Source organism: Apiotrichum porosum (genome assembly GCF_003942205.1).
Source record: "Apiotrichum porosum strain DSM 27194 chromosome Unknown scaffold_2, whole genome shotgun sequence".
NCBI lineage: Eukaryota > Fungi > Basidiomycota > Tremellomycetes > Trichosporonales > Trichosporonaceae > Apiotrichum > Apiotrichum porosum.
This window is the reverse complement of record NW_021167109.1, coordinates 123,183-149,843: the sequence shown is the minus strand read 5'-3', so window position 1 is coordinate 149,843 and position 26,661 is coordinate 123,183. Positions and strand designations below refer to the sequence as shown.

Genomic DNA, 26,661 nt, shown 5'->3' with positions numbered 1-26,661 from the left:
AAATACTTCATTTACGTAATCATTTGTGCCGACGGTGGCGAGGCTGATCTTTTGTCCCCTCCACCGTTGCTGTCCAAGTGCGCCCAGTCAACCCGTCAACCGTCCCCGTCATCCGCGCGCCTCTCTGTCTCTTTGGCAATAACAACCCACCTTCCTTTCTCCCATCCATCCCCCATTCATATCCGTTTCTTGCTCGTGTCCTCTCTCTCCCTCTCTCTCTCTCTCTTACATCTGCCACCTCCATTCACACTCTCACAACACAATGCCCGGATACCGTGCGTCCCACAACGCGTCCCACACGCGTCACCGCCGCGTTTCCTTTTCAACCCCGTCCCCAGCTGACTCGACTGAAACGCAGGCCTCGAGCTCGCCGCGTCCAACCGCTCACAGTGCAATGGCCCCAAGCCTTGCAACAAGACCAAAATCCTCAAGGGCGAGCTGCGTGTCGGCACCTGGGTCGAGTTCAACGGTAACGGCACCTTCAAGTGGCGTCACTGGGGATGTGAGTAGCTGTCGGCGTACCGCGGCGTGTGTGTGGCCTCGTGATCGACCATGATCCGTGCGAACACAACCTGTGTGTAGCGGGACACACACGAAAATATGGGAGGTGCTGACCCCGACAGGCACCACGCCCAAGATCATCGCCAACATGAAGGAGTCGTTTGACGAGGCCGACGAGCTCGACGGCTTCGAGGACCTCGAGTATGTGCCTTTACAATCCAGGAGAAGAACAAATGTCTGACGCGCAGTGCGACCAACCAGGGCAAGATCCGCCAGGCCTGGCAGGAGGGCCACGGTGGGTGTAGGTCGCCATTGCTGTCGCTGACCCAGCAGTGGACCCCGCCGACATTCCCGAGTCGGCCAAGAAGCCCGCCGAGTCCGAGGCCGAGGACGGCGACGCCGCTGATGCCAGCCCCAAGAAGAAGAAGGCTCCCGCCAAGAAGGCTGCTCCCAAGAAGGCGGCAGCCAAGAAGGAGGCGAGCGACAGCGAGGAGGACGAGAAGCCCAAGAAGAAGGCTGCTCCCAAGAAGGCAACTCCCAAGAAGGCCGCCCCCAAGGTGAGCTGCGGAGTCCCTCGGGTGGTACTTTAGCTGACCACCAGCCCCGCAAGAAGAAGGCCGCGACCCCGTCCTCGGAGGAAGAGGACGAGGAGTCTGACCTGAGCGAGAGTGAGCCCGAGCTCAGCGACAGCGAGCCCGAGGAGTCGTTCAGCGAGAGCGAGGAGGAGAAGCCCAAGAAGAAGAAGGCCGGCGGCAGGAAGAGCAAGCGCGACGACACCGAGTCGGACGACGACGAGCCCAAGGTGAGCTGAGGTGGCTTTGCACGTTAGCTCACACCCCCCAGTCCAAGCGCAGCAAGCCCGCGTCCAAGGGCAAGCCTGCTAGCAAGGGCAAGCCTGCGTCCAAGGACAAGCCCGCTAGCAAGGGTAAGCCCGTCTCGAAGCGCAAGGTCGTCGCCGCGAGCGAGAGCGAGAGCGAGTAACTGTGTGCGTCACAGAGTCTCGGGCCAGGGGCAGGAGCAGGCAGGCGACAAGAGCTGGTGTAGTCTTGATAATGGGGGAGTGCGTTTTTGGTACATGTGTGTAGTTCAGGTCGCAAAAAAGCAGTCGCGTGTGCGTAGCAGGCAAGGTCTGGAGATGTGAGACGCAGTGTGCAGCAGGACAACAAAAAATGGCTGCCAATGAAGCTTGAGTGGAGGGATCTGAAGTGAGCAGAAGCGTCAGAGCCTTGGCGAGGTCGCTACCAGACCCGTGCGACCGCAATCTTTGGCTCAGGCTTGATCTCCTGCTTCGAGGCGACCGACCGCTGCCGATGTCTGTCCGTAGATCTCCAAAGCGACTGGCCAATTCCAGGACCCAGGACCTGGAGGTCGGCACCGCTCCAGAAGCTTGCCCCCCCCCCCCCCCCTCTCTCGCCATCCGTGCAAATGTGCATGCTACAGCCCCGCCGGCGACATGTTCCTGTCCGCCGACGGTCGTTTTACGCCCACTAAACTACTCCGCTCTAGTGGTGGTGCTCGTCCTTGATCTTGTAGCCGACGAGGTTGCGACGGCCGAGGATCTCACCAATCTTGAAGATACCGTAGGCCTCGACACCCTGGGAGTATGGTCAGCTTACAAGCCACCTTCGAAGCTGGCAGAGGCCGGGGAGGGGGCTGTTGTGGAGACACAGAGGAGGCGTAGGTGGACGGCTCGCAATCCGGTCACAGGAAGAGCCGTCTCTCGGCAATCCCCCATATCCGCCCACCATCCCCCCCACACCCTCGCTCTCTCTTCCCTCGACTCACGGCAACGGCGATGGTGGCCCACTGGCCCGACGAGAGAGCCTGGCGCCAGAAAGCGCCCGACGAAGCCTTGGCGAAGATGGAGGCGTAGGCGTTGGCCCACTGGGCAATGTGGGTAGGGGGAGCGAGCTTCTCGGCCTGGTAGACCTGGCGACACAGCGAGGTGAAGACGTTCCAGTTGTACGAGAGGGGCTGGCGGTACGCTGTAAGGGGTTGTGGTCAGTAAATGGTATTCTGGCGGTGGTAAGAGCGCTGCTGCTGCTGCTGCTGCTGCCGCTGCCGCGCTGGACCGCACTTGGCCCGCACACGAGAATGACGCCGATACACCGAAACAACACGCGCACACGGAAGGAACGATTGATTTCAGAGTGCCCAGCGTTTCTTCAAAACACTCGAGCAACGCCGTTCGCTAGCCTGGTGCAGAACGCACAGGCAGGCGATATCGCGCACATTGCGGCCAGAGTCACAAAGGCGGGACATTGGTTCAACGGGGTTGGGGGGAGCCAGCTTTGCCGAGAACGGCAGGCACGGCCCAGCCCACCCGATTCCGTCGTTGTCCAGAGACTTTGACTTTGTGCCCCCCGCCCCCGAATCGCCAATCGGGAGGGTGTGTGGCAGCCGTTTCCAGAGTCTTCCGCACGACCAACAGCGCCGTCGCAGCCATGCGGCTGGCAATGGCACTGGTGTCCGTCGACTCTGCAGCCCGCCCACAGCCGTCCCGAGTGTGCGCGCATGCGATGGCTCCTAGTTTCCGCTCTCATGTGTTCGGCTGTTCGGGCCAATATCGTGTGCAGGCCAATTTGTGCGTGTGTGTCCAGCTGCGGCTGCGGCTGCAGCTTCTGCAGCGCTCTGGCTGCTCTACTCACAGCCAAGGAGGCTGCCAACGCGGTCGCCGATGGGGCCGACGACCTTCTTAACGGCGGCGGTGCCCTGCTTGAGGACGGCGTCGGCCTGCTCGACGGCCTGCTTGACCTGGGGGTTCTCGATGGCCTTGGACGAGTTGGCGCGGCGGCCGAGGGCGCGGGCAGTGCGGGCGACGAGCTGGGGGCGCATTTTGGAAGGAGGGTGGGAGGGGAAGGGGAAGGGGGGAGGGGAGAAAGGAGGAGGAGGAGGGTAGCGAGGAAGTGGTCAACGATGGCATCGAGAGCAGCAAACCACACCCCCTGTGTCTGTGGCCTCCTCGTCCGCCGGGGTGCGGGCAGGACCGGCACTGGCGGTGAGAGCTGCAGGCTGCCAGGAGGGGGACAGCGCCGGGCTCACTCTCCGGCCGCCGGCGATAACGATGGGGGGTCGAGTGTGGCACTTTTTTTGGGTGGTCGCAGGTGGCGTGACCGTCTGGCTGCTTATTTCCCCGCATGGGCACGGCCTGGCGCGGCTATCTGCGACGTGGACCGACGTTTCCAGAACCACGGCGCCGCGCAGTGCAGTGCAGCAGGTGGTCGTCTCCCGTTGCATCTCTTTCCATCCTCCATCCTCACATCCCAACCAACCACCCTTTACCCACACTCATTAATCATGAACCCCGCCATCACCAACCTCGCCGTCTCGCTCGGCGCGATGCAGAGTGCGTAGAACTGTCGTCGGATTCGCCCTCCCGCTGCAACCAAAACGAGAGCTGCTGTGCACAGTGGAGCCCAAATGAGAGAAACAAGAACACGCCCGGCGGCCACGCGTCGTCGTCGTGTGCACTTTGCTCCAGCTCGTGTTGGGCCCACCGCACACGCCAAACGTTCACAGGGCAACACCATGCTCATGAACCTCACACTGACCCCGTCCCAGTCGCCCGTCGTCTCCCCACCGACGACCCCCAGGTCGTCATGTACCTCCGTGCCGGCTACGTTGGTGCCCAGGCCCTCTCGTTCCTCATCTACTACTACGTTACGATGAAGGTGTGTACAGCCGTCCTTCGCCGCCCGGAGAGGCGGGTCCAATGACGATGTGGAGAGTGTGGACGCAGCGGGGCTGCCCGCGTTTCGCTCCTCTTGCGCACAGCCCACACTCGCTCGCGATCCAACAGTCCACATCGTTGTTGTCACCGCCTCTCATCGCTTTCGGGCTAGCGGAAAACACCATGGCTGACAGTACCAGATCCGTTCCAAGAACGACCTCACCGTCATCAAGTACGTCCAGCCCAAGTCGCCCATGGTGAGTACAACTGCGCGGGACAAGGACGGCGGTGTGCTAGGAGCTGGGGCAACGATAGGGGAAGCAACTACCAGCTCGCGTGCACGCCGCTCACCTTGTCCTCGGACGCCCGGCCCGCGTGGACCACCTGCTCACCTGTACAGAACCCCGACGCCAAGGACGAGCTCGTGACCACCACTGTCCGCGACTACGACCTCGCCGAGACCGGCAAGGCCATGAAGGCTCTCTTCACCGGCATGGCCTTCATGGCCTTCCTCCACCTGTACATGGGCTACATCCCTCCTGTGAGTACGACAGAAACGCGTATGCGGTGGACGCGTGCATCGCGACGCCGAGGTGCACGCGGACCGTCCTTGGCAGCTGGGGCGGATTCGGCGTGGGTGGAAAGTGGGCGGGGCACAGGGGGGGCAGGCTGCGTCGGCCCATTCGCCGGTGCCCACACCCCGCGCCCGGCGCCCGACTCCCCCGCCAACTCCCCCGCTAGCCGCCGCTCGGTGGCCGCTGTGGCCGCTGTGGTCTGGTCTGGTCCACCGCTCCAGAGATTGCGTGCAGCGCACCTGTCCTCGCCTTTTTTTTACTCTTTGCTAACCCCCCTCCCCAGCTCTTCGTGCAGGGCATCACCACCCTCAAGGGCGTGCTCGAGTCGAACGAGGCCAAGCTCCACATCTGGGGCCAGAAGGCCGAGGGCCCCCTCGCCCGCCCCTTCAAGACTGCCCCCGGTCTCATGGAGCAGTTCACCGGCGGCGCCTCGGGCCCCCAGACCGACGCTGCCTCCATCAAGGCCGCCGAGAAGGCCGGTGGCAAGTCGCAGTAAACAGTGTTCTGTAGCTGTTTGCTTCTTGCTCTTGTTGGTCTGGCTGCTTTTTTGTAGCGTTGGTTGCATTCGGTGTGGGGTCGATCGGCGGCGGGTGCCGCCAGTAGAGGGCGTGACGACGTATGCATATATTAGCTGCCCGCCGAGAGAAATTTAGGTGCTGGAGCCAGCCAGACATGAGCTACATGAGCCAGACATTGCATGTGGCGGGCCGAAGGGTGGACCGAGCGGGGTGGCCGAGATATGGAAAAGCAGTCGGAACCAAGCCCGCTGGCCCGCTGGCCCGCTGGCTATGCTTGCGTTAGGCTCCAATGTCGACGCTAATGTCGGCGCCTCAACGGCCACACCGCCTCTAGTGACTGAAATATGCATCTCCTGTGACTACTAGTGCACTGCTGCTGCTGTACTACCTCTTTGCTAGGCTACCCACCACCGTTACTCTCACTCCTATATGACCAACCACCCCTACTGCTGCGGTGGCCGGCCAAGCGCCTCCTGCAAGCCAAAGCTCTGCTTCCTGCCAATCCCGATCCCGCGCACCATGCCGTCCAGGCTGGCCGTGCTGCCGTCGCCGCCGCCGGGCGTGGGCGACGCGCCCGGGTAGCCGAGCCCGAACCCATACCCCCAGACGCGTTGGACGAGGAACTCAGCTTGCGGCTGCGGCCGTGCCCGCTCACGGGCGTGGCGGCGCCGCTCGTCGGCGGGGACATTGTCAGGCTCGAAGGGTACGACGACGGTGGTGGGGAGCGCGCGTTGGCGGGCTCGCCGTGCAGGATCTGGTGCGGGTCCGGCTGGCCGTGCGACGCTTCCTTGAGGAGGAACTCGACAAAGAGGTTGGAGAAGGACTGGGACGGGGTGTGAGCAGTTGTTTCCTGGGGCAATGTGTGGGTGTCCCTGTCGTAGTGGCCGTTCACACACTGCACCACCGTACTCACCTCGTTCATTGCAGACTCCTCGTCGGCGGTGCGTTCGGGCCGTCCGGAGGATTTCCGCCTTGGCGCAGCTGGTCGCTTGGCGCCTCGCTGGAGACCGGCACGCTCGCGCTCGCCGTCGTCCCAGCTCAAAATGGTCGAAAGGAGCGAGAGCATCTCGAAGCGCTTCGAGTCGGCGCGCGACGTGGTGAGGAACGAGAGGAGAATGTTGGTCACCAGGCGGCGGTCGACGTTGTTGTCCGACGTGTTCTTGCGCAGCCGTCTCAGCGCCTCTGTCAAGTGCTCGTTTGTCACAACGGCTGTATGGTTAGCTCGAAACTGAGAAGTTGAGCTCACCGTCATGCCTCAGCTTTGCAATGATGGCGTTCTTGTCACGCAGATCACGTTCCAGGGCCTTGCACTTGCTAGCATCGGACGACACCGACGACAGCGAACTCTCGGCGTTGGCCGCGCGCAGCTTGAACTCGCTCAGCTGTCCGACCGCCATCTTGAGCTGGCCCTCCAGCTCGGCAGTGGCCTGTCGCAGTTCCGAGTCCTTGGCTGTGGATGTTAGTGAGAGGAAACCGGCTTGGGCTGCGGGGCAGAATCGGGCCGGTGTACGCAGCATTGGCGCCGACAGTGGACGAGACGTGTCTCTTGTCGGCGGCATCTCGCGGCGCCGATTGCTGACAGAGAGATCCCATGACTCCCTCGGGGCGGTCTGTACGCACCTTGTTGGAACTCGCTCAGAACCTCTTGGAGGTTTGCTGCGCGCTCACGCTCGGCCTCGAGCTCGTCCTCGGCCTTGTCCCAGTGCGCCTTGCCCTCGCGCTCGCGGCGCTCGGTCGCGCGCACCTCCTCCTCCATACTCTCCCTGCGCTCGCGCTCGCGCTCCGCCTCGGCCTGCCACTCCTCACGCTCGGCACGGAGACGCTCCATCTCGCCGCGGAGCTCGCGCATCTCACGCGTCAGCGAGAGGACGTCGGACGACGAGCTGTCGCTCTGGCTCCGCAGTTGGTGCAGCTGGGCCGACAGCGCAGCGCTCTCGGCGCCGCCGTTCTCGAGCTCGCTCCGCAGTGTCGCCATGGACTCTTGCAGCGCCGTGTTCTCCGCCGTCAGCGTCGTGATGACGGTCTCACGTCGATCGAGCTCCTCCTGCGTTGCCCGTCAGCGAACTGTATAAACCCCCCGAGGGGACGGTTGCAACCCACGGCGTCCTCCTTGAGCTTTTCACCGAGCGAGTTGCGCATGGCCGTCAACTTGCCCAGCAGCGTGCGGTACTGGTTGCTGAGGTGGTCCTTCTCGGCGCGCGTGCGCTCGAGCTCGGCCTCGAGGCCTGCGGGCGAGGACGACAGCCGAGGAAGGGATGTGGGGAGTTCGGCGCTCGCGCGGGGCGACAAGGGCGACAGGATGCCGCTGCTTGCGACCGAGGAGGGGCCGGGCCCTGCCTCTGCGCTGGCGCCGTTTGCATGCTCGTGGTCGTTGCTCGCCATCGACGGACGAGGTGGTGGTGGTGCTGTGTGTGTGACGTGGAGGAGTTGGGTGGTGGGTTGGACGGAGTAAAGTTGGGCTGCGGCGGGTTGCTGTATGGTGTGTATGGTGTGTTGGCCGCGTGTCACGACGGTTCGGTTGCATTAATCGCGGCGGGCGGCGGCAGAGCGCGGGGGGGGATGGGATGCATTTGCCGGGTGGTTTATTGACTTGATTTAGGAGTCATCCACCAACCCCCCGACCCCGCCCACATCTTGCATTCCCCCATTCCACCATGCCCCTCATAAGGGGTGCGTCGGCACTCGTGATCCGCTGCTTTCGCCGCGTAGAGAAGGCAGCCGACGTTATCACAGGCGCCGCTGGCCCATACTTTATCGTCCTCGCCTGGGCCCTCACCGGCTTTGTCGCGTTCGCGTTCTGTAAGTCCCCGCCTCCTCTCATCGTTGCCGCCTGTCAACTGTGCTGACCTCTGCTTCAGTCGATGTCATTGCCCGCAACTATGGGTGGCTGGGAACCGTCCTCATGCTCCCTCTCTACATTCTCGTCCCGCTCAACATGTACGGACAGTACTACCTCGTCACCCACGTCTCCCCCGGCTTCCCGGTCATTCGCACGGAGAAGGACTCGCGCTGGATCTCACACAACCCCCGTTCGCTGGTCGCTCCCGAGCGTTGGGGGTTCTATCGCTCACCCGCTGCTGGCGGAAACGCCATGATGAATGGCATATCCCCCGTCGTCGGTGGTGGCGAGCAGCAGCAACAGATGCCAGACCGTGTGAGGCGGTGCCGCAAATGCGATGGACCAAAGCCAGAGGTATGTTTCCGAAACCGGCGCGGCTCTTTGCACAGCACACAGCAAGCCGCCGCCGCTGCGTCTCTCCCGTCCAAGCTGACACAACTCAGCGCACCCACCACTGCTCGGTCTGCAAGCGCTGCGTGCTGCTTATGGACCACCACTGCCCTTGTAAGTGGTCGCCGACGGTCTCTTTCCTCCGCTTGCGCAGCGAACATTTCGGTCGGAGCGGCCCCACGCGCTGACTGCGTGTGGAAGCCATGCCGAGTAACCGACGTATCAATGTAACCCCTGCTGCGTGGAGCACATGGCTTACATGGGCCTTGCGCCGGCGTTCGATCGAGGCCCGTGGCGTGAGCTGACAGCGCAGGGATCAACGCGTGCGTCGGCTTGCACAACCAGCGCCACTTTGTCCTCTTTATGTGAGTCGCGAGCTGCAATGGGTCCCCCACCACAGCTCACATCAACTGACACCCGTCACAGGGCATGGCTTGGCCTTGGTTGCTGGATCGTCGTCGCGCTCGGTTGGGGCCATTTTATGAAATCGCTTGATTTCTTTGGCGGTTCCAGAGACGAGGTGAGCCTTTTTGACGAGAGCGGAGGAACGTACGCGCACACATACCCACATGGGACTGCGGTATGGTGGCGTCTCCCAAACCGCGAGCGACACACCCGGCTGACAGATCGCACAGTGGGCCGCGTTCACGCCGCCTGTCGGGTGGACACTGGCGTATATCCTCAGTATCGCCATCGGCGTCGCGGTGCCGGTCCTCGGTGGATGGCACGTCTTCATGATTATGCGTGGCGAGACGTCGATTGAGGCCCACGACAACGACTATCTTGAGAAGAAGGCCCGCGAAGACGGTCTGGTATGTATTAAGAGCTGCTGGGAGCTGGCGCTGAGACCCATCAGATCTATCTCAACCCGTACGACATGGGACGCCGCCGCAACCTCGAGATCTTCTTCAACCTCGGACGTGGCGGATAGTGGGTCATGTCCATGATTAAACAAACAACGAGGCTGACTTGACGCAGCCCATTGACAACGCTCCTCTTCCCTCTTGTCGTGCCCCCATATTCGAATGGATGGACGTTTGCCCGCCGTTCCATGCCTGTAGACCCGTCGACAGCGCCATTACTCGCCTCGGGCCTCCGCGCGACTGGTTACGACTCGCGTGACCCAGCCGCCAGCTCGCCTACCATTGACGAGCACGAGCAGGTGTTGGGCAACGGCGACGGACCTGGCGGCCGCTACGTCATGGGCGGAGGCGAGGACCTCACGGACGACGAGGACGGCGGTGGTGGGTGGTGGGAAGGCAATGTCGACGACAGCAGTCTGCTCTAAGGACCATCCTTGGAGCCGTCTTGCTACTCGTCGCCGTGTGTCTAGCCCTGGCCTGGTCCCGTGCACCGAGCTCGTGCTGAGTCGCAGGTGGCGCTGGTTCAATGGTGTGACCCCGCCCGCGTCTGTGGATTTCCGCCCTATCTCCTATACCTTGTTGTTATCTCACCCGCCGGATCTCCAACAATGTGTGTATCAACATGGCCATGACATAGTCCGTTACAATGCATCAAAGTCTAGATGAGGAAGGCGCCGAGCGCGATCCCGCCAGCGGCGAGGAGGACGGGGAGGACGCCAGAGGACGAACCGGTCTTTCCCCTGGCGGCCGAGTTGGCCGCGGCTCCGCTGTCGACGCCTGTCGTCGCCGCGCCATAGACGCTCACTTGCGAGGCATGGTTTGCCGACATCTGCGAGTTGAACGCAGAGTCGTCTTGGATACTGCCGAGCATGTCAGCTTGTGGTGACTCGTGTACCGCACGGCACTCACGTCCCGGAAGCCCATGTAGCAGTGACCACCGTCACGGGCGTGCGCGTGAACACGGGTGGAACCGTGTTGGGGTCGTCGGCGGTAGCGTCGCCGCCGCTGCCGTCGGCAAGGGTGGACCTGGAGATAGTGTCAGCAGAGCCATGGAGCCATGGAGCCAAGTTGCCAAGACGTGGTGGTTGCTATAATGGTACGTTGCCGCCGTCCCGCCGTCGCGATCACACGGTGTGGGCCGACAACCACGCGCCATGGGAAGCTTACAGGATGAGCGTCTTGGTCGCGCCGTCCTTGTTGACTGTCAAGCTGGCGACGACGGTCTCGCCTCCCTGCGATGGTCAGCGTGTCCAAATGTGGTGGATGGGTGGATCGGCGTGTTGTGGACTCGTGTCGTGTGTGGTCCCGTGGCCCGTGGCGTACGATCCGCAGCCATCCATCCATCCACCAGCACCATCCACCTCGTACGCACCTTGACGTATGTTGTCTTGGCGGCCAGGGCGAGCTGGACCGTGAACGCGATCGCGAGAACGAGGCGGAGGACGGTGTGCATGGTGTGTAGTGCAATGCAATGGCAGTGCGCAAGAATGAATGGACAAATACGATGTGAACGTAGACAGAGTGTGACGCGGATAAACGCCAGTTGTGCAACGCTGCCTGGCCTGCAAAGTGAAATGGCGCCGGCGGAGTGCCCAAACGAGGCAATGCTCTCCGGCTCTCCCCTCCAGGACCAGGGATATCGCACTCGACAACGGCTCAAGGAGGCAAAAAGCTAAACCGCTGTGCGGTGAAGCTGGTCGTGCAGGTCGTACTCCCGTCCGCCGTTCCGCGTTCGCCGCCGCCGGAGAGCATGGCGGCGGAAACGAGCGTCAAGACAGATACCCAAAGTCCCCCACGGCAGTCCGTAGTTAAAGATACTAAAGCCTGTTGCACCCGCCTGCATACAGCGTGCGTGCAGCGCTGAAACCACGGACATGCATGCATCTTCCCATGTCCCAATTTATCTGACGTATTCGATGACGTCCGCCACGCCCAGCTGTTTGTTTCCCAATTTCCCCCCTTTTTTGCCACCTCGGGGACCCCGCATGTGCGCGTGGTGGCTGCCCTGTGCGCACATGAGATTTTGATTTTTGGGCCGCAAAACTATTTCGTCTAATCCAAACAACACCAAACAACAACACCCACCCCCCACATCACTCCACAATGGTCACCACCCGCGCAGGAAGCCGTGCCGCCTCAGAGGTCCCCGCGACGCCTACCAAGGCCACCGCCTCGGCCGCCGCCACCCCGGCCAGCGGCAAGAAGCAGCAGCGCTCGCACTCGCGCTCGGCGTCGCCCGCGCCCGCGCTTGTCGCCAGCGCCGGCGCTGCTGGCACTGGCTCGCGCCGCCGCGCACGCCAGAAGGGTCGCGTGCACGCCCTGCGTACCGCTTCTGCCGCGCCCGTGCCCGCCGTCACCGCCGACCCCGAGCTCACGGCCGCCCTGCGCGCCGCGCTCGCCGAGCTGCTCGCTCCCTTGGCCGACGACGCGACCATCTGCCCCTCGCGCGTGCCCCGCGCGCTCGCGGCCGCCGACGCCGAGGCGTACCCGGACTGGACGGTGCTGATTCCCGCCACCAACGCGGTGGTGTGGGACGAGGCCAAGGAGGGCCGTGTGGTGGTCCTGCAGGCGATCGGCGACGACAAGGGCAAGGTCATTGCCGTCGGCGACAAGGTGGAGGGCCCCATCCGTATCCGCAAGAGCGCCGTCAGCGCCTAGAGAGGGACGATTTTGCGTTGGGTGGGTTGATTGCTCAAGGATGTAGCTGACCCAGCAGGAAGACAGATTTTGCATGACATGATAGCATGGGACCGTACATTTGGGGGTGAGTACTGTCGTCGCGGGCGGTAAATAATCGCCAAAAATGCTCGTTACCGCGTCAGCTGAGCGTCTTCCACAGCACAAAGCTGACTGGCAGATGTGCATTTGCACGATAGACATGGCTGAGATCAAGTGGACAGTGTACGCGACGGGAGCCGGGGGTGGATACCGGAAGGCACACAGACAGATAGTTGGACGTAGCTGCGCGGGCCACCGTCAGATGGGGCAAGGGCATGTGTCTCATGGGTCTCATGGGTCTCATGGGTCTCACAACGATGCGTAATGTATCAACTATCGACGTCTACGTGTGTACAACAGCCAGCCAGACGCGTAGTCCCGGGTCTGCGAGAGCGGTGGCAGTGTTTCCTTCTCCGCTACGCCGCGGGGGCTGCAGGGACCTGGAGCGCGCCACCGAACCGCTCGCGGTGAGCCTTGATGTTCTTGAGCTCCTCGAGGCGCGCCTTGAGGCGGGGCACTTCGAGGAGACGGTGCTCGAGGTCCTGCTTCTCCTCCTGCAGGGCGAGGCGCTTCTCCGCGTCGAGCTCAGTGAAGATGTATCCGCCCTGGCCGTCGTACTGGAGCACCATGCTGTGGTACTTCCACAGCGACGGGCGGTGGGACACGGTCATGAGCGTGATGCCCAGCTCGGTCGCGTACTCGTAAAACACCTTTTCAATGTCGAGCGTGACGGCCGACGTGCACTCGTCAAGAATGGCGTACTTGGGCTTGTGGTAGAAGAGGCGGGCCATGGCGATACGCTGCTTGTCGCCGCCAGAGAGCGCGTCGCGCCACTCGCGCACAGCCTCCCACCCGCCCTCGCGCTCGACAATGTGGTCCATGTCGACCACCTTGAGCATGGCCGTGAGGTCGTCGTCGGTGATGCCCTTGGCGAGCATGTTGACGTGCGCGTCCGGGTAGATGATCTGGTCGCGGAGCGTGCCGGTGCAGAGGTAGGGGCGCTGGGGGATGTACGTAAACTCCTTCTCGCGGGGCTTGTACACGATGCCGCCGTAGACGGGCCACAGGCCGCCGAGGATACGGAAGAGCGACGACTTGCCACAACCGTTGGGGCCAACGACAAGGAGGTGCTTTCCGGGCTCGACGTTGAAGCTCATCGACTTGATAAGCACGTCGCCGTTGGGCGAGATGAGGGGCACGCGGTCGAAGCGGATCTCGTCCGACTCGATAATCTGGCCACGGGTCGCGAGCATCTTGGCGTTCTCCTCGGTGCTGGCGCTGCTGACCAGCTTCTTCTGGTACTTGCCGGCCTTGACGTCGTCCATGGCGTCCAAGAGGTCAGACACACGGGCCGTGTAGCCAGCCAGCTCTGCGAGCTCCTTGTACGAATACATGACGCGGCCGAACGCGTCGCTCGAGGACAGGAGGAGGCGACGGTTCGTGACAAAGCCCTCGGTACGGCTGCCGAGGTCGCCGGTGCTGAGACCGAGCGCGCCGCCGAGGAAGACGGGAATGGCGCAGACCACAAGGCCAAAGCTTCCCCACGCCCACTTGATGACACCCTCCTCGGCCATGCCGTGCCAGACGCGGGTCTGGAGGACGCGGTTGGCGTGTTTGATGAGCGCAAAGTACCCGCGCTCAATGACATTCTTCTCAAACTCCTCGCCGTGGTAGAAGGCAACCTCCTCCGAGTTTTCCAACAGACGAGAGTGGGTGAAACGCAGCTCGCCCTCGAGCTTGGCCTCGTGCGCGGCGTACTCGCCAAACGGAGGGGTCATGGCCTTCAAAATGACCGCCGACGACTGCACGAGGAAAGTGAGAACGACCAGACCCTCGGCACCGACGTTGCGCGACAGTTGGTAGTTGTAGAGGATGACGTCCAGCACGGGCTTGGCAATGTTGGAGTAAATCTCAGCGAGCTTGTTGCAGAACTGCTGGATATCGACCGTCATGTACTGGTCGGCATTCTTGATGCGGTCGTCGAGGTTGGCCAGCTTGTAGTAGAGCTTTTCGTCCTCGCCATTCGAGTTTTCCGTATCCAGGTACTCTGTGAGGACGTGCTTGGAGAGTCTGTCACAGGCGTCAGTTCAGGCGGGTCCGATGCGAGTTACGAGAACTGACCGAGTACGGTAAGCGAGGCTGAGCTCGTTCTGGAGGTACCCAAGCATGGAGTTTGTGTACGTCGCCGGGATGGCGATGGCACACCAGCGCAGAAGGTTCTTGAGGAACAGACGCGGCTGTGCAGTGACGAGCGAGGACACGATCCTGCCGGTTAGTGTTCACATCAGCCCTGCTAACCTACCTTCCGTCGAGGTCGGCGACGTAGAGCGACAGGGCAGTACGCGCGAGCAGGAAACACGAGTGCACCGCCAGCATGGCGGCCTCGCGCGACCGGATCCCCGGGATGACGATGCGGAGAAGCTTCTTGAGGCGGGCGTGGAACACTGGGTCGGACGCGGACACTCTGGGTTTCCCGGCGTGCTTGCCTTTACCCCGCTTGCCTCGTCCCGTGTTGTTGAGGTCATCCTTGTTGTTCGGTCCCTTGCCCGAGATGTTATACACTGCGCCAAACACGCAGTATATCACAAACCCCACAGTCAAGGCCTTTTGCACTCCCTTTCGATGCGAGAGGTATGTGTCGAGCGCGCTGCGGAGTCGCGGCTGGACGCGGGCCTTGAGTCTTGCCGCTGCCGTCGACGCTGCCACTGTCGCTGCGCCCACTCCGCCGCCCTTGCGGGCGAGGTTTGTTGTGGACATTGGTTCGCGAGGTCGCTCGGCGTGCCAGTGTGCGTTGGATGAAATGTGCAATTGATTGACACGAGATGGAATGAGACGTCCACTTCAACCACACACGCGGGAAAGTGAAAGCGGGGGTGAGTGGGTGCACGCCGGTCAATCGTGCGTCATAGCCGGTGGGGTATGCTTCCGTCCACAAGCCAACAATGTCCACGCCAGGCCCATGGCTCCTGGTCTGTGTGCTGGCTATAGCCCAAAGCATATGTATACAGCACACAGGGAATGGTGGCTGTACGGAGAGGCCTATGCACTGGATTGTGGTGGTGCACTGTGCATTTCTGCAGAGTACATTGTTAGGTCGAAGAGGCCATGCCGTTGAAGGGACGAAAACGTGGTGTTGAATCGTCCCGGGTGGCGAGACGCATTGACATCCAACGCCTACACCTTTGCGCATTAGTGGCATAATCGCGCGCATTAATTGGCATTTGTTTGTCTTTATCCCTCTGCACTCAATCCAACTGACCATGCTGGACGGTTACAGGGCACAGGTCACGAGTACTCTTGTGTTTGGTTTGAGCCACACGGCCATTCATCCTTGTCCTCACAACTATTACTCCTTCGCGACGCCTCAAATCTCCTTTACATACTACACACGCGGCTGCTGCACATCAGGTGCCGCCATTGGACTTTTGCGTCGGGTTCTGGGTCGAGGTCGGAGATGGGAGAGGGTATCCAAGAGCAACACGCAAGCAGCTGGCGTAGTGCTCGCGAACTTGCTGTTCGGCCATGGAGGTGGCGTCCCTGACCATTACATACAGGTCGTCTGGAGTCAGCTTGAGGAGTGATAGCAGGCGATCTTTACCCTTCCAAACAGTGGCGTAGGCCTCGACGTCCGATCCTGGGTGGAGACCGAGAAGGCCCGTCACGCGCTCTCCAGCTGGGACACGGCCCTTGCGGTCGGTCGTGGTGGGAGGACAGAAGTAGCCCGCGTCCTTGTCCAACAGGTCGGGGTAAGTACGGCCAACGACATCGAACACATCGAGTGTGACTTCACTACCCGAGTCGTTGAGGCGGCGGAAGTAGAGACCTGCGGGTGGCTTCTCGGGGAGCTCGGGCTGGTCGTCAACCGGGGTGGACGACAATTCGTAAATGTCGCCGTAAAGAAGACAGCGCCAGTTGTCCGCGTCAACTTGCGCCGCCGGTTGTTCGTCTTGGTAAATCTCGAGGCAGATGCACCGAATGTGCAGGACGACGGCGCGGTTTTCGGACCCAGGACTGGGTGCAAGGAGGGGGCCCACAGGAAGAGACGAGCGGTGCTTGCGGAGGATCACCATGTCATCCAGCCAAATGCGCTCGCCCTGCAACCACAGGCCCTGGAAGAGCGTCTTCTTCCGGTTTTGAATTGCCTCGACGTCTTCGGCAGACATGATCGAGTTGTGTGGAACAACCTCAATCTTGTCAGTCTGCGACCACGAACCGGCAATGTTCTGGGGGCGTCAGTAACCCCACAAACCAATGAGCCTTACCTTGGCAGTCCTAATCGCTACACCCAGGCGCAGCACTGCCGCTTCCCAGTTGGCGGGCATGTCAGGGAACTTGATCCGCTCACCCCACCTCCTCTTCCATCTCTCCTCAAGCTTGGGGCCCGACAGGTCCTCTACCTTGGGAGCATCCAGTTTGGCCTCGCGCTGGACGCCCTCGACAAGCGTGCGCTCGGACTCTTGTCCGATCTTGTCCCAGCCCTCGGGTCCGCCCAGGAGCTCTGGTCCAACCGCCCAAGGAAGAATGTCGGCAGTGTCGACGTCGGTCACCTCGTACGAGTTCGAGAACATGCCGAGCGCGCGGATAGCGTGCCGGTAGGAAACCTTGACCGTTTCCTTTTGGAGCGTCGGGGGCGCAGCACCGCCCGCCATGGACCAAGCCACGGAGGCAGATGCCGCAGCGTCGGTACCATTGCGGACGACGTCGGACTTTGAGGTGACAGACGAAACGAGACCGGGCCAGTGTGTAATGTCAGGTAGGTTGGTGCCAGAGGGAGCCGGGATGGTCTTGATGCGGAAGAAGACCAACTCGCCCTTGCGGAAACGGCGCTTGGTGCGAATATCAATGGCGCGCTCAGTGACGACACCGTCGTAGTCGTCCATTTCGGTGTTGCGGGGCCTTTTAGGCTCACGGTCCACACTCGTGCTACGCTTCTTCAAGGGGCCAGCAGCGGCTCCAGCACCGCCAGCACCTCCACCATTGTTAGCAGCGCTAGCTGCACGCTTGGCTTTGGCAATGTCGGATTTTGGGTTCCACTTGCACCCACACTGGTCGTCAGCGTACGCCCCAAGACGCAACGACACATACCTGGCTGTGGTCATTGAGAGGCAGCGAAGTGTCCATCAACCACCTCGCATGCTCCTCAAACTCTGGCGTCGCGCGGAACTTGTGGACGTGGACAGAGCCCTGCCGTTAGTCGCCGCTGATGGTGTTGGGACTCACAAAGAGGTATGTGTCCTCGCGTACTGAACGTCCCTCTTGAGGTTTGTAAAAGCTGAAGAGCGCGTATTTCTCGGGCATATCAATGAAGGCGTCTTTGGAGACTGTTCGTGTCAGCCACACCTTCCAAGCAATGACACTCACCATGGCCAGGAAGCTGGTAGACCTCGCTGGCTAGGTAGGCGCCGATTTTGGTGCGATAGAGTTTGTATTTCGCGTGGCTAGTATGACGATCAGCTGCGTGCCAAGCGGTAGACGCAATCTTGCAAACTGGGTGCAAGGATGTGTAGATTACATTGGATGAGGGAGGGAAGGGTGTATTATGGTACCAAGACACGCCCCCGTCGTCATCACTCACTCAAGAGGCAGCTTCTCCCACCAACCAGTTGGGTTGCCGACCGGACCCTCCTTAGGAAATGTTGAAGGATCGCCATCGCTGCGCGGCCACACCAACAGCGGATGGGATGACTTGAACGGCGGAGGCATAAGCGATGGCGGAATGGATAGTGAGTGATGGTGAGAAATGAGTTGCAAGGTGTGTTGCGAGTGGACGCGAGTTGGCATGACCACCTGGAGACAGGCACCGGGGCATCAACAAAATGCTTCCGTTAAACCACATGGCAAGCCTGGACCGGCGAAAAGTCGGCCCTCGACATACGCTGTGGTATTCAACGATTCAACGAGCTCATCGTCGTCCGACAGCGAGCACCACCACACACACGACGTCGACAGCGACACGGTCCCCAGCGTGACCATCCCCCTCCCCCTCCGCCTTTCCTCCCCCCCGATTCCGTCGCCATGATCGGCCTCAAGGGACGTCTCAACGTGAGCCGCCCGCGTCAAGGACCAACCCGAGTCCTTGTCTTTCGTGTGAACGACTGTCTGATTCCCCCAGGTCATTGACAACTCTGGCGCCCTCATTGCCGAGTGCATTAACGTGCTCAAGGTTAAGAGCAAGAAGAAGTCGACCGGTTTCGGCACTGTTGGTGAGTGTTGTTGGGTTGAAGCGAAAGAGTCCGGGTAGATCCGAGGGATGTTGGTGGTCTCAACTTGACCATGCCTGAGAACCGTGGGCTCGTCAGCGCGAGTAACGGGATGCGCTGTTCCACGTTTGTTTCTGGGACGCCAGGACATTCATGCTGGGGTAACCATGGAGGTTTTGCGGAGGCTTGGCAACGCAACCACCGTCCTCGTACAACCCCACCATCTCGTTCTCCGACATGACCTTCCCTCGCCGCACCCCTGTTTCTCGTCCCGTCTGCTAACACTTCCAGGTGACGAGATTGTCTGCGTTATCAACCGCGCTCGTCCCATTACCCAGACCAGCAACCCCGGTGGCGCATCCAACGTGCAGAAGGTCCGCCGCGGTGACGTCCGTCGTGCCGTCATTGTCCGCACCAAGCAGCCCATTATGCGCGCCGATGGCCGTGTTGTTCGGTGAGTTGGAATTGGCCTTGGGAGGGATGTGCACGCTGCAGGGCTGGAGACGCGAGGGCTGGTCTTTGGGAAGGGGAGTACATGTCCGCCCCATGACCTATGCCAACGGCAAAGTCTGGCACGAAACGTTATCGGTCGAGATTGAGGACGGGAGAGAGACTGCTGTGTCGGTCGCACACATGAGCACAGCAGACACTGTCTTGCGTTGTTTTTCTCTGTCCGCCCTATGGGATGCCCGCCGCCAGAACCCTCCTGCTCCCTCACCGTCCCTCTCCCCTTTACAAGTCTCCCTCCCACTAACACCCACCAGCTTTGACGACAACGCCTGTGTCCTGCTCAACAACAAGGGCGAGATGATGGGCACCCGTGTCAGCGGTGTGGTCTCGGCCGCGCTCCGTGACTCTGTCGGCGGTACCGACGCCAACGGCCGCTGGAGCAAGATCCTGTCTCTTGCGCCCAAGGTGAGTGTCTGCTTAACAAGTATGGTACACAGCCGAAGCTGACGTCTCCAGGTGGTGTAGATTCTCTTTATCATATGTATTGCATACCCCTCTGCTGCTTTGAGGTCGTCGTCGGCGCTGTTGTCGGGGTTTGGCAGATGCGCGTTTCCTCTGGCCTCCTGGGCTTCAGCTTCATAACTTTAGCGGCGAACCAGCAACCCAGCTTGTGGCCCACCACAGGACGTGGAGAGTGTGTGGTTGCGCTGATCGCCGTGACGAGAGCATGCCGGGTCTCTCTTGCGGTCATCTCGGCGTGCCGTCCAGGCTGTATGCTGCTAACCAAGTATTCCTCCACTTTTCACCTCTGAAAACTCCAATAGTGCGTTGTCAGCCCTCGGGAGAAACAACCAACGTGAACCGCACTCGAATTATCGCCGGCATAGTGTGTTTTCGTAGGGTCCGTCACGCGTTGGCGATCGATTCTCACTGCGTCCCAACACCCCCACCCCCATCCGGCGAGCTGGCGAAGTTTGCGGAACGACGGCCCGACAGCACTGGATGCCAGCGAGCCACACGACCCATCCCACAGCCACTAACCGGGCCGCACGGTTGGCATCACGCTTCACACACACTAGACATACGACGCACTTGGTGCTGGGCCTCCACAGCGCCAGACACCTCCACGGTCCACGGCCCACACGGTGCTTCGTGCGTCACAGATCACACTCGAAACGCACACATTGTGGTGGATCGGCCCGCACTGCGCACTGACGTATACAGGACGCCGTTTCTGTTGTCCAAAAAAGAAGATCGTCTCCCTCTCCCTGCAGCCCCACAGCTCGCCCCATGTGTTACATCCTCCGTGTCACTGGACCCACTGCGTATGGGGCTTACACGACCACACGCGTGCAGGGCCGTGGGTTGTGTGCCAAATTGCGAAAAGCCATTTGTGAGGACGGGAAACACCGCGCCGTTTGATCTTTTAGCTCCTTTTCCCCTCATACTTCAGCCCCCCCCCCCCCCCGGTTGCTTTTGGTTTCCCTTGTTCCTCCCTCCCCAGCTGTTTGAGCGCTGTCCGAGAGCTGAGAGCATGCTCCCCCCCCCCCCCCCCCCCCTTGCAGCTCGCACTCGCCTGCGGAGAGCCGTCGGTCGTGCAGACGAAATGACATTGATGAGGGGATGGCACGGGTGCCTCTCTGGCACCAGCTCGATCACACGACGCGTGGGGTTCCAGCGATCCAAATTAGTAATCAGTCCCCGTAAATACCTGGCAGAATGAGCTCATTTGTTTTTGTTTTTTTTTTTTACATGAGCCATCGGCAATGCATTCGCGTGTATGGCTGCACAGTGCCTTGCACCTCTTTTGCACACACACACACGCACGCGCGGGATCCAGTCCCGCGAAATCGGGCGGCGGCGGCGCAATTCTCTCTTTCATCGTACAGAAGAAACTTGAAAAGGTAGGCTGTAGGTTGGTGGGTTGTTGTTGGGAAGCGGCTGAAAATAGGCCAAGGGAGACAGGTGCGTGTGGTAATGAATGTGGCTCAGTTATGTGTGTGGTGGTTTGGGGAGTCGTCGACGGGTCGTGAGCTCTCACAGGTGGGGGTTGCGCAGGCGCATGGTCCACGAAGCGGTGTGGGAGAGTGGGGGAGTGTAAGGCAACAATAAGGACAAGGTAGCTGTCCGGAGTAGTAAGGTAAAAAGGGGTGAAGTGGTGCGTATAGTAGTCCAAAGGCCCAGGGAGTGGTGCGCTCTGCGCTGGCGCACTGCGCCAAGTTGTCGGATGCGGTCGGGGGGAGGCGTACATGCTAAATCATGTCGAGCGTGGAGCTTGGTGGGTTCGTGTATGGTGGTGCGGAGCAGGGAGGTTGTAAGGGAGCGGAGGGGAGGTTTGTGCGGTGGCGCCGGCGCCGGCCAGCCACCCCTAGGCGTTCAGGTGTAAGAAAGGACAGCGTCTAGCGCGCAGCGCATGCAGGAAGGAGCTTCAAACACACAACGACATGGGAGCGCAAGCGGAGACCAGGACGCCAGCGGCCTGAGCTGTGGGGCTCGTGCAGTTGGGCTGAACATGCCCACCGAAACTACCTGCGCTCAGGTTCAGGCGGGCCGTAAATGTCGCCGTACGCTGGTGGCAAGTGGAGGTTGCCCTCCTGGTCGGTGTGCGGCTCGGCGTCCTCGAAAGCCATGCCAGAGTCGGCGTGCATGACAATGGTCGCGGGACGGCCGCTGGCTCCAGATTGCTGGATGGGCGAGTCGGCCAGCTCCTCGTTGTCCATCACGTACATGCTCTGCTGCCTGTTCGAGACGAGCGGGCGCACGACCGAGGCTCCACTGAGTGTCGAGGCAGGCGACGAGGCCACGGGAGTGGGCGGGGTAGCGGCTCCGGTGCCGCGGGCGCCATGCACGCTGTGGACGGACATGGCGGTCGGCGGGCGAGCTGCAGAAGGTCCTGCTCCCGAGGGCGAGTCCTCGTATTGAGAAATCGCCTGCTTGGTGTCGACCAGGAGACGAGGAGCCGGGATGCGACCACCTGCAGCTACAGCCGCATCGGTCTCGTAGTATGACTGGCCACGGCCACTGTTGTCTGCCGCCGAATGGTACGCCTCGTACGTGTCATAGGTGGATCCACGCGAGTCGTACACAGACTGAGCGCGGTTGTTGTCGTAAGCAGAGCCGCGCGACGCCTGGGTCGCGAGTGGCGACGGTGCCATGGCCGTGTTGGCAATAGCTGAGGGATACGAGTTGCCCGATGCCACGGAGAGGACGCTGCCTGCTGCCGGCGCATAGGGGTTGTAGGGTGCCGGTGCACGAGGAGTGTAGGGTGATGAACGACCAAACGTACCGTTGGACGGCGAGCTGGTGTGTGTGTGGAAGGCAGGTCCAGGCGCCTGCATCATGACCATGCCCGGGTCGCGCTCAAGGTCGTACTCCGAGTTGCCGCGCGTCACTGTCGAGGCGGTGCGTGCAATCGTCGAGCCGCGTTCGGCAAACGCATCCATCTCTGAATTGTCGGTCCATCCCGACGAGCGGTCGTTACCTCGGTATCCACCAAACGGCGCGTGAGGTGGTGCGAAGAGCGCGCCTGAACCATGGTGGCCAGGTTGAACGTGAGCGCCATACATCTGCATCTGGACACTGTCGCGTGCCTCTGGACGCGTAATGTCGTACCCGTGCGGTGTCGCAAACGCCTCGAGTGGCTCGAGGGTATCATCAATGTGATCGTGGTGCGTGGAGGCATACCCTGTGTGGGACAGGCGGCGCGAAGCACGCCGGCCCCACTCTACACCACCCATGCCGTCAAGAGCGTCATCTGCGAGGGCCTTGCGGTCGCTGCGCTTGCGCATCTTGGCAATAAAGAAGCATGCAGAGAGGAGGAGCATGAGTGCCACCACGCAGCCGATGATGATGCCGACCATGCCAGGCGTGCTGAGGTCCGACGAGCTGGGGGCCGGCGCCGATGCAGCCGCTGCCGACGAGGACGAGGACGCTTCATAGACCGTGTTGGTGACTTGGGTCGCGTGGTCGTCCGAAGCTGTTGGCTCGGTGGCTGAGGGTGCCTCGTTTGTTGGTGTCGACGCCACAGGGGCATCGGTCGAGGATGCGGGTGGTGGGTTGGACGAAACGGCTGCCACGGGGTTCGACGTCGAGGCTTGCGCAGAGGCAGAGTTCACCGCTGCTGAAGCGACGACGGGCGACACGGCGTGCGTGGAAGAGACCTTGACCGCTGCCGAGCTCGACTTGTCGGCCGGTGCGGCGCTCGAGGACGAAGAAGCGGCGACGGCGGGCGTGGTGGTCGATGACGTTGTCGTCGAGCTGACGACCGCTGACGAAGTGGTTGTTGTAGAGCTGCCAAAGAGGTTGATGGTGGTGTCGCCGATCACAACATCGATGGGGGACCGTGGGTAGTGTGTGGCCATGGTGGACGACAGTAGGAAGGGCGTTAGAGCATGCGAGAGTGACAAGGTTAAATGGGCGATAGAGACCGGGAGGAGAGGGGACAACGAGGGAGGGCGAGGACTAGAAACGGGGGGTGTAAAGAGAGTGTGAGACGACGTCGACTGATAGAGGGGAGGGAGAAGGAGGAGGGCGATGACGAGAGAGAGAGAGAGAGAGAGAGTGGGTGAGAGAGTGAAGAGGAAGGATCGAAGGATGGATGAAACCGTCCGTGATTGCTCTCTTTTGGTGGGTTGTGTGCGCTTGGACGTCCCCCCCCCCCGCCCCGCAACAGTGAAAGGTTCAGGCACAGAAGTCTACTAGGAACAACCCAAGTCTCAGCCACGGCCCCACGCGTCTGCCTGCAGCAGCATATGGCCCATTATCCGACACACTCGACGAGACACGGCGCCGTCCGATCGGAAGACGCGGTCCGAGAAGAAAGCTTGTTTTCTGCATGCCCCGGACGGCAACACCGCGTACCCGACAGAGAGAGTAGTGCCATTTGCCGTTGGCGGGTTTGGATCATTTGAAGGGAGCAATCAGGCGTGCTGGCTTTGCTAGCTTGCTGCGACTGGTCCCAGAGAGACCCAGAGATCCAGAAATGCCCCTGGCCTTGAAAGCCCAACCCCAAACACGTCCTTCAATGCCATCTCTCCTGATGGCCTGATGCATGCAAAAATAAGAAAAGAAATCCCCTCTCTCCCCCCTTTCATGCCCCCTCACAGTCTAGGTTCTCTAGTGTCCCTTCTCTATGGCGCCTATGGCCTCGCACCGGCCCAAATACACAAGTCAACAGTAGGCCTAGGACCGAGTCAGCACGGTTTTTTCTGTGGTGTCGCTCCTTGCCCACTTCACACGACTGCGAGCTGCGCTCGTTTCTCATATGCTTGGCTTCACGCACGGAAAGACAAACGACAAACGCCAAGCATGCGCGCTCGTTCTGTCCGCACTCGCATGCCTTGGCGTGCTGAGAAACCTTCACCTCCTCTCCATACATCCACACCCCCAGCTCACATTCCACACACTGGGCCAGGGACCCTAACAGGATACGCTCAAGACTCACCAAATCTCATCCTTCTGGAATCCCTGGGCGATTACCCGCAGTTCGTTGGCAGTCACACGCGCTTTAGTGGGCTTGAATCCCAGCAACTTGCGTGCCTTTGAGTCGTCAAGACAAATGGCCATTTCTGGGCCTGTCAGCATACGATTCCAGAACGATTCCAGAAAACCGCAGTCATTATCCCCGCATGACGTTGGCGCGCAGCCATACCCAAAGCCTGGGTCTTGGCGGTCGTCCAGATTAACTGTCGTACTCACTGCGGAAAGCATGCGCATCGAGGAAGGGCGAGATGGGGGTCGAGATGATGGGCGGGTTGGACTTTGCGAGCATCTGCGACCACGCCTCGACGTGCTGCGCTGTCAGATGGAGAGTGGAGCGAGACCACGTACCTTTTCGTTCACGTCCTCGACCATTTCATTAAAGTCGGTCTGTGGGCTGTCAGCTCCCCGGCCATCCATCCGCTTTTACTCACCTTTGCAAACTTCTCCACCAGCAACACGACAGTCGAGCTCATGAACCCAAACTTGATGCCCCACACCTCCGCCACACACTTGGCCAGACTTTCCTGTGTGCTGGCGCCATCGTCGCGAATGTTGAACATTGGCGCAACGACCTTGGTGTTTTCAGGGACCACGGTCTGGACAGTCTTCCATGTATCGGGGGACGAACTGGCACGCTTGCCGAGGCCGAGGAAGCCAGAGCTACTTGGTTGGGCAAAAGGGAAGGCGAGCTCGACACCAGCTTCCTTGAGCACCTGTGCGCGCGGGGTCTGCGAGAGCCACAGCGCGGTGCGGTACAGCGCCTGGGCGACGTCGACGGTGTGCACAGTGTCGATCCTCAGGTCCGAGCTGGAGGGTTAGATGGGATGAGGCCGGCAAGGTAAACCCACTTGTACAAGAACTTCATCTCCTCCTCCAGATACTGGTAGACGTGACCAGCGACGAGACGGGGGACGACCTCGGCATCCCATGTTCCGGGACCGTACCACGCCGACGACCTCACAATGCCAAAGTTGAGACCCTCCACGGCGGCGACGCCACGGAGCGTCTCCTGCCACCACCGACCACGGACTCCGTCAGGCTTCAGCTTGTCCGATTCGCTGTGGCCCTGCGATGACGATGAGGACGACGGCGACTTCATCTCGTAGTAGGGCTGCTGCAGGCGGACGTAGGCTGTTGGCTTGCGCTCGTCTGACAGCTTGGACGCCGACGTCGCGAGGGCAAGGGCCATCTGGTACGTGTTGGAGATTTGGAGCTGGGCGGGCGTCAGGAGCGGGGTTTGATTTGTTGTCAACCCACCAATTCAGGCTTGTCAAAGCCCGTCTCTCCTGTCAGGTCAAACACGACGTCAAAGCGCGTCCATCCTGTCTCGGCGCCGCCCCACTGAGCAGGAGGAGTGAACACATCCGCATGACGCTCAACAACAGCAAGGTTGACCTGGCGGTACTCGAGCTTGGCTTCGGCTTCAGGAGCATCCAGGAGGGCGAGGAATGCTGCGTCAATATACCTAGAAGTGGTCAGCTCCTTATCTGCACTCTGCGGATTCGCATTCCGAGGCCGAGGCCGGAAAGTCCCAACACAGGGTTTGTGCACACCCGCCGCGCCGCCGCCGCGCCCCCGCTGACCCCGGTCGCCAGGTAGTGATGCAGAACACGAGACCCGGGCCACACAGCCTATTGCGGCTGAGAGGGCGGCCAGCCCAGTCGCCAGTCGTGTCCCACCGCCGACAACGGCGCCGCGCAAGGGTAACCAAGGAGCAGCGGCGCTCCTCGGCGACCCGCCATCGGACCAAGTGATCGACCGTCGCCCCGGTTATAACTGGCAGTTACCAGGACCGCCTGGTGCGCCAGGCCAAAGGACAGTGCGCGCCTCCTGTGACATCGTGGCCTGGCTGCGGCATGTGCATGTTGCCTCCGGGCGCCGGCGAGCTCCGATGCGCTCCGTCCTTCACACCCGCTCTCTCCCAGTCCGAGAAACTCACGTCGTGGCCGGCTTGACGCTGAACCGGTCGGCTGTGTGCGTCAGTGCATGCTCTGCATGATGGCCGAATGCAACGTTGCGGGGAGAGGTGGAGGACGACAAGGTGGCCGGTGGAGGAGTTCCTGACGGCGCTCCCTGGCCGGGGCAGGTGGCCGGCGATGAACACAGTGCGAGCGGCATCGGTGTTGGGCTGGGGACAAAGGCTCGGGGAGCTCTACGCACCTAGACGAACAAACTGGTGATGGTCAGCGATCAGCTAAGCCCATCAGTTTTCGTCTTGGAGCTTACCTGCGCCTTTGGCTCGCCTTCGATGAGGTACTTTGCCAGCGTACGGGCAATGTTGTTCGTGCCGCCTTAATGATGTTAGCTAAGGGCCCCGCCAGCGGGTCACGGCTGGACCAAACTTTTTTTTCTACTTACCGAGGATGAGGGCGACGACGGGCTTGGCAGGAGGTGTGGGTGCCATATCGGGTTGAGCAAGAGCGAGGGTATGGGTAAACGAGCGACGGTGAGAGACA

The 26,661-nt window shown here is 61.2% G+C and overlaps 12 protein-coding genes across 12 annotated transcripts; 5 read left to right on the top strand and 7 right to left on the bottom strand.

The window, feature by feature from the left end:
* Positions 1-262: 262 nt before the first annotated feature.
* EHS24_004030 (uncharacterized protein) lies at positions 263-1,482 on the top strand (the record flags this gene model as incomplete). The annotated part of the gene is made up of 7 exons (XM_028619663.1): positions 263-275; positions 359-502; positions 624-702; positions 750-796; positions 835-1,058; positions 1,103-1,303; positions 1,345-1,482. 7 exons carry the CDS (start codon positions 263-265, stop codon positions 1,480-1,482), a joined length of 846 nt encoding a protein of 281 aa, XP_028478635.1.
* A 521-nt stretch (positions 1,483-2,003) lies between these two features.
* EHS24_004029 (uncharacterized protein) lies at positions 2,004-3,336 on the bottom strand (the record flags this gene model as incomplete). The annotated part of the gene is made up of 3 exons (XM_028619662.1): positions 2,004-2,096; positions 2,287-2,486; positions 3,150-3,336. The coding sequence occupies 3 exons, from the start codon at positions 3,334-3,336 to the stop codon at positions 2,004-2,006; spliced, it is 480 nt and encodes a 159-aa protein (XP_028478634.1).
* A 462-nt stretch (positions 3,337-3,798) lies between these two features.
* Positions 3,799-5,242, top strand: EHS24_004028 (uncharacterized protein; the record flags this gene model as incomplete). The annotated part of the gene is made up of 5 exons (XM_028619661.1): positions 3,799-3,847; positions 4,063-4,172; positions 4,372-4,428; positions 4,572-4,712; positions 5,030-5,242. 5 exons carry the CDS (start codon positions 3,799-3,801, stop codon positions 5,240-5,242), a joined length of 570 nt encoding a protein of 189 aa, XP_028478633.1.
* A 465-nt stretch (positions 5,243-5,707) lies between these two features.
* EHS24_004027 (uncharacterized protein) lies at positions 5,708-7,646 on the bottom strand (the record flags this gene model as incomplete). The annotated part of the gene is made up of 6 exons (XM_028619660.1): positions 5,708-5,899; positions 5,920-6,087; positions 6,178-6,446; positions 6,511-6,714; positions 6,885-7,308; positions 7,365-7,646. The coding sequence occupies 6 exons, from the start codon at positions 7,644-7,646 to the stop codon at positions 5,708-5,710; spliced, it is 1,539 nt and encodes a 512-aa protein (XP_028478632.1).
* Positions 7,647-7,918: 272 nt separating this feature from the next.
* EHS24_004026 (uncharacterized protein) lies at positions 7,919-9,781 on the top strand (the record flags this gene model as incomplete). The annotated part of the gene is made up of 9 exons (XM_028619659.1): positions 7,919-7,934; positions 7,974-8,063; positions 8,123-8,457; positions 8,500-8,607; positions 8,839-8,858; positions 8,920-9,073; positions 9,129-9,305; positions 9,350-9,423; positions 9,472-9,781. 9 exons carry the CDS (start codon positions 7,919-7,921, stop codon positions 9,779-9,781), a joined length of 1,284 nt encoding a protein of 427 aa, XP_028478631.1.
* Positions 9,782-10,014: 233 nt separating this feature from the next.
* Positions 10,015-10,809, bottom strand: EHS24_004025 (uncharacterized protein; the record flags this gene model as incomplete). Its single annotated transcript, XM_028619658.1, has 4 exons — positions 10,015-10,216; positions 10,266-10,382; positions 10,524-10,588; positions 10,729-10,809. The coding sequence occupies 4 exons, from the start codon at positions 10,807-10,809 to the stop codon at positions 10,015-10,017; spliced, it is 465 nt and encodes a 154-aa protein (XP_028478630.1).
* Positions 10,810-11,459: 650 nt separating this feature from the next.
* EHS24_004024 (uncharacterized protein) lies at positions 11,460-12,014 on the top strand (the record flags this gene model as incomplete). The annotated part of the gene is made up of 1 exon (XM_028619657.1): positions 11,460-12,014. The coding sequence occupies one exon, from the start codon at positions 11,460-11,462 to the stop codon at positions 12,012-12,014; it is 555 nt and encodes a 184-aa protein (XP_028478629.1).
* A 476-nt stretch (positions 12,015-12,490) lies between these two features.
* EHS24_004023 (uncharacterized protein) lies at positions 12,491-14,831 on the bottom strand (the record flags this gene model as incomplete). Its single annotated transcript, XM_028619656.1, has 3 exons — positions 12,491-14,144; positions 14,196-14,339; positions 14,377-14,831. The coding sequence occupies 3 exons, from the start codon at positions 14,829-14,831 to the stop codon at positions 12,491-12,493; spliced, it is 2,253 nt and encodes a 750-aa protein (XP_028478628.1).
* Positions 14,832-15,478: 647 nt separating this feature from the next.
* On the bottom strand, positions 15,479-17,777 carry EHS24_004022 (uncharacterized protein; the record flags this gene model as incomplete). Its single annotated transcript, XM_028619655.1, has 6 exons — positions 15,479-16,297; positions 16,337-17,107; positions 17,160-17,237; positions 17,295-17,395; positions 17,436-17,512; positions 17,650-17,777. The coding sequence occupies 6 exons, from the start codon at positions 17,775-17,777 to the stop codon at positions 15,479-15,481; spliced, it is 1,974 nt and encodes a 657-aa protein (XP_028478627.1).
* A 312-nt stretch (positions 17,778-18,089) lies between these two features.
* On the top strand, positions 18,090-19,249 carry EHS24_004021 (uncharacterized protein; the record flags this gene model as incomplete). Its single annotated transcript, XM_028619654.1, has 5 exons — positions 18,090-18,116; positions 18,187-18,277; positions 18,566-18,728; positions 18,802-19,189; positions 19,241-19,249. The coding sequence occupies 5 exons, from the start codon at positions 18,090-18,092 to the stop codon at positions 19,247-19,249; spliced, it is 678 nt and encodes a 225-aa protein (XP_028478626.1).
* A 2,000-nt stretch (positions 19,250-21,249) lies between these two features.
* Positions 21,250-23,085, bottom strand: EHS24_004020 (uncharacterized protein; the record flags this gene model as incomplete). The annotated part of the gene is made up of 1 exon (XM_028619653.1): positions 21,250-23,085. The coding sequence occupies one exon, from the start codon at positions 23,083-23,085 to the stop codon at positions 21,250-21,252; it is 1,836 nt and encodes a 611-aa protein (XP_028478625.1).
* Positions 23,086-23,862: 777 nt separating this feature from the next.
* On the bottom strand, positions 23,863-26,609 carry EHS24_004019 (uncharacterized protein; the record flags this gene model as incomplete). Its single annotated transcript, XM_028619652.1, has 11 exons — positions 23,863-23,905; positions 24,168-24,291; positions 24,422-24,515; positions 24,554-24,592; positions 24,637-25,012; positions 25,054-25,418; positions 25,463-25,670; positions 26,145-26,175; positions 26,366-26,378; positions 26,432-26,496; positions 26,564-26,609. 11 exons carry the CDS (start codon positions 26,607-26,609, stop codon positions 23,863-23,865), a joined length of 1,404 nt encoding a protein of 467 aa, XP_028478624.1.
* Between the last annotated feature and the right edge of the window lie 52 nt (positions 26,610-26,661).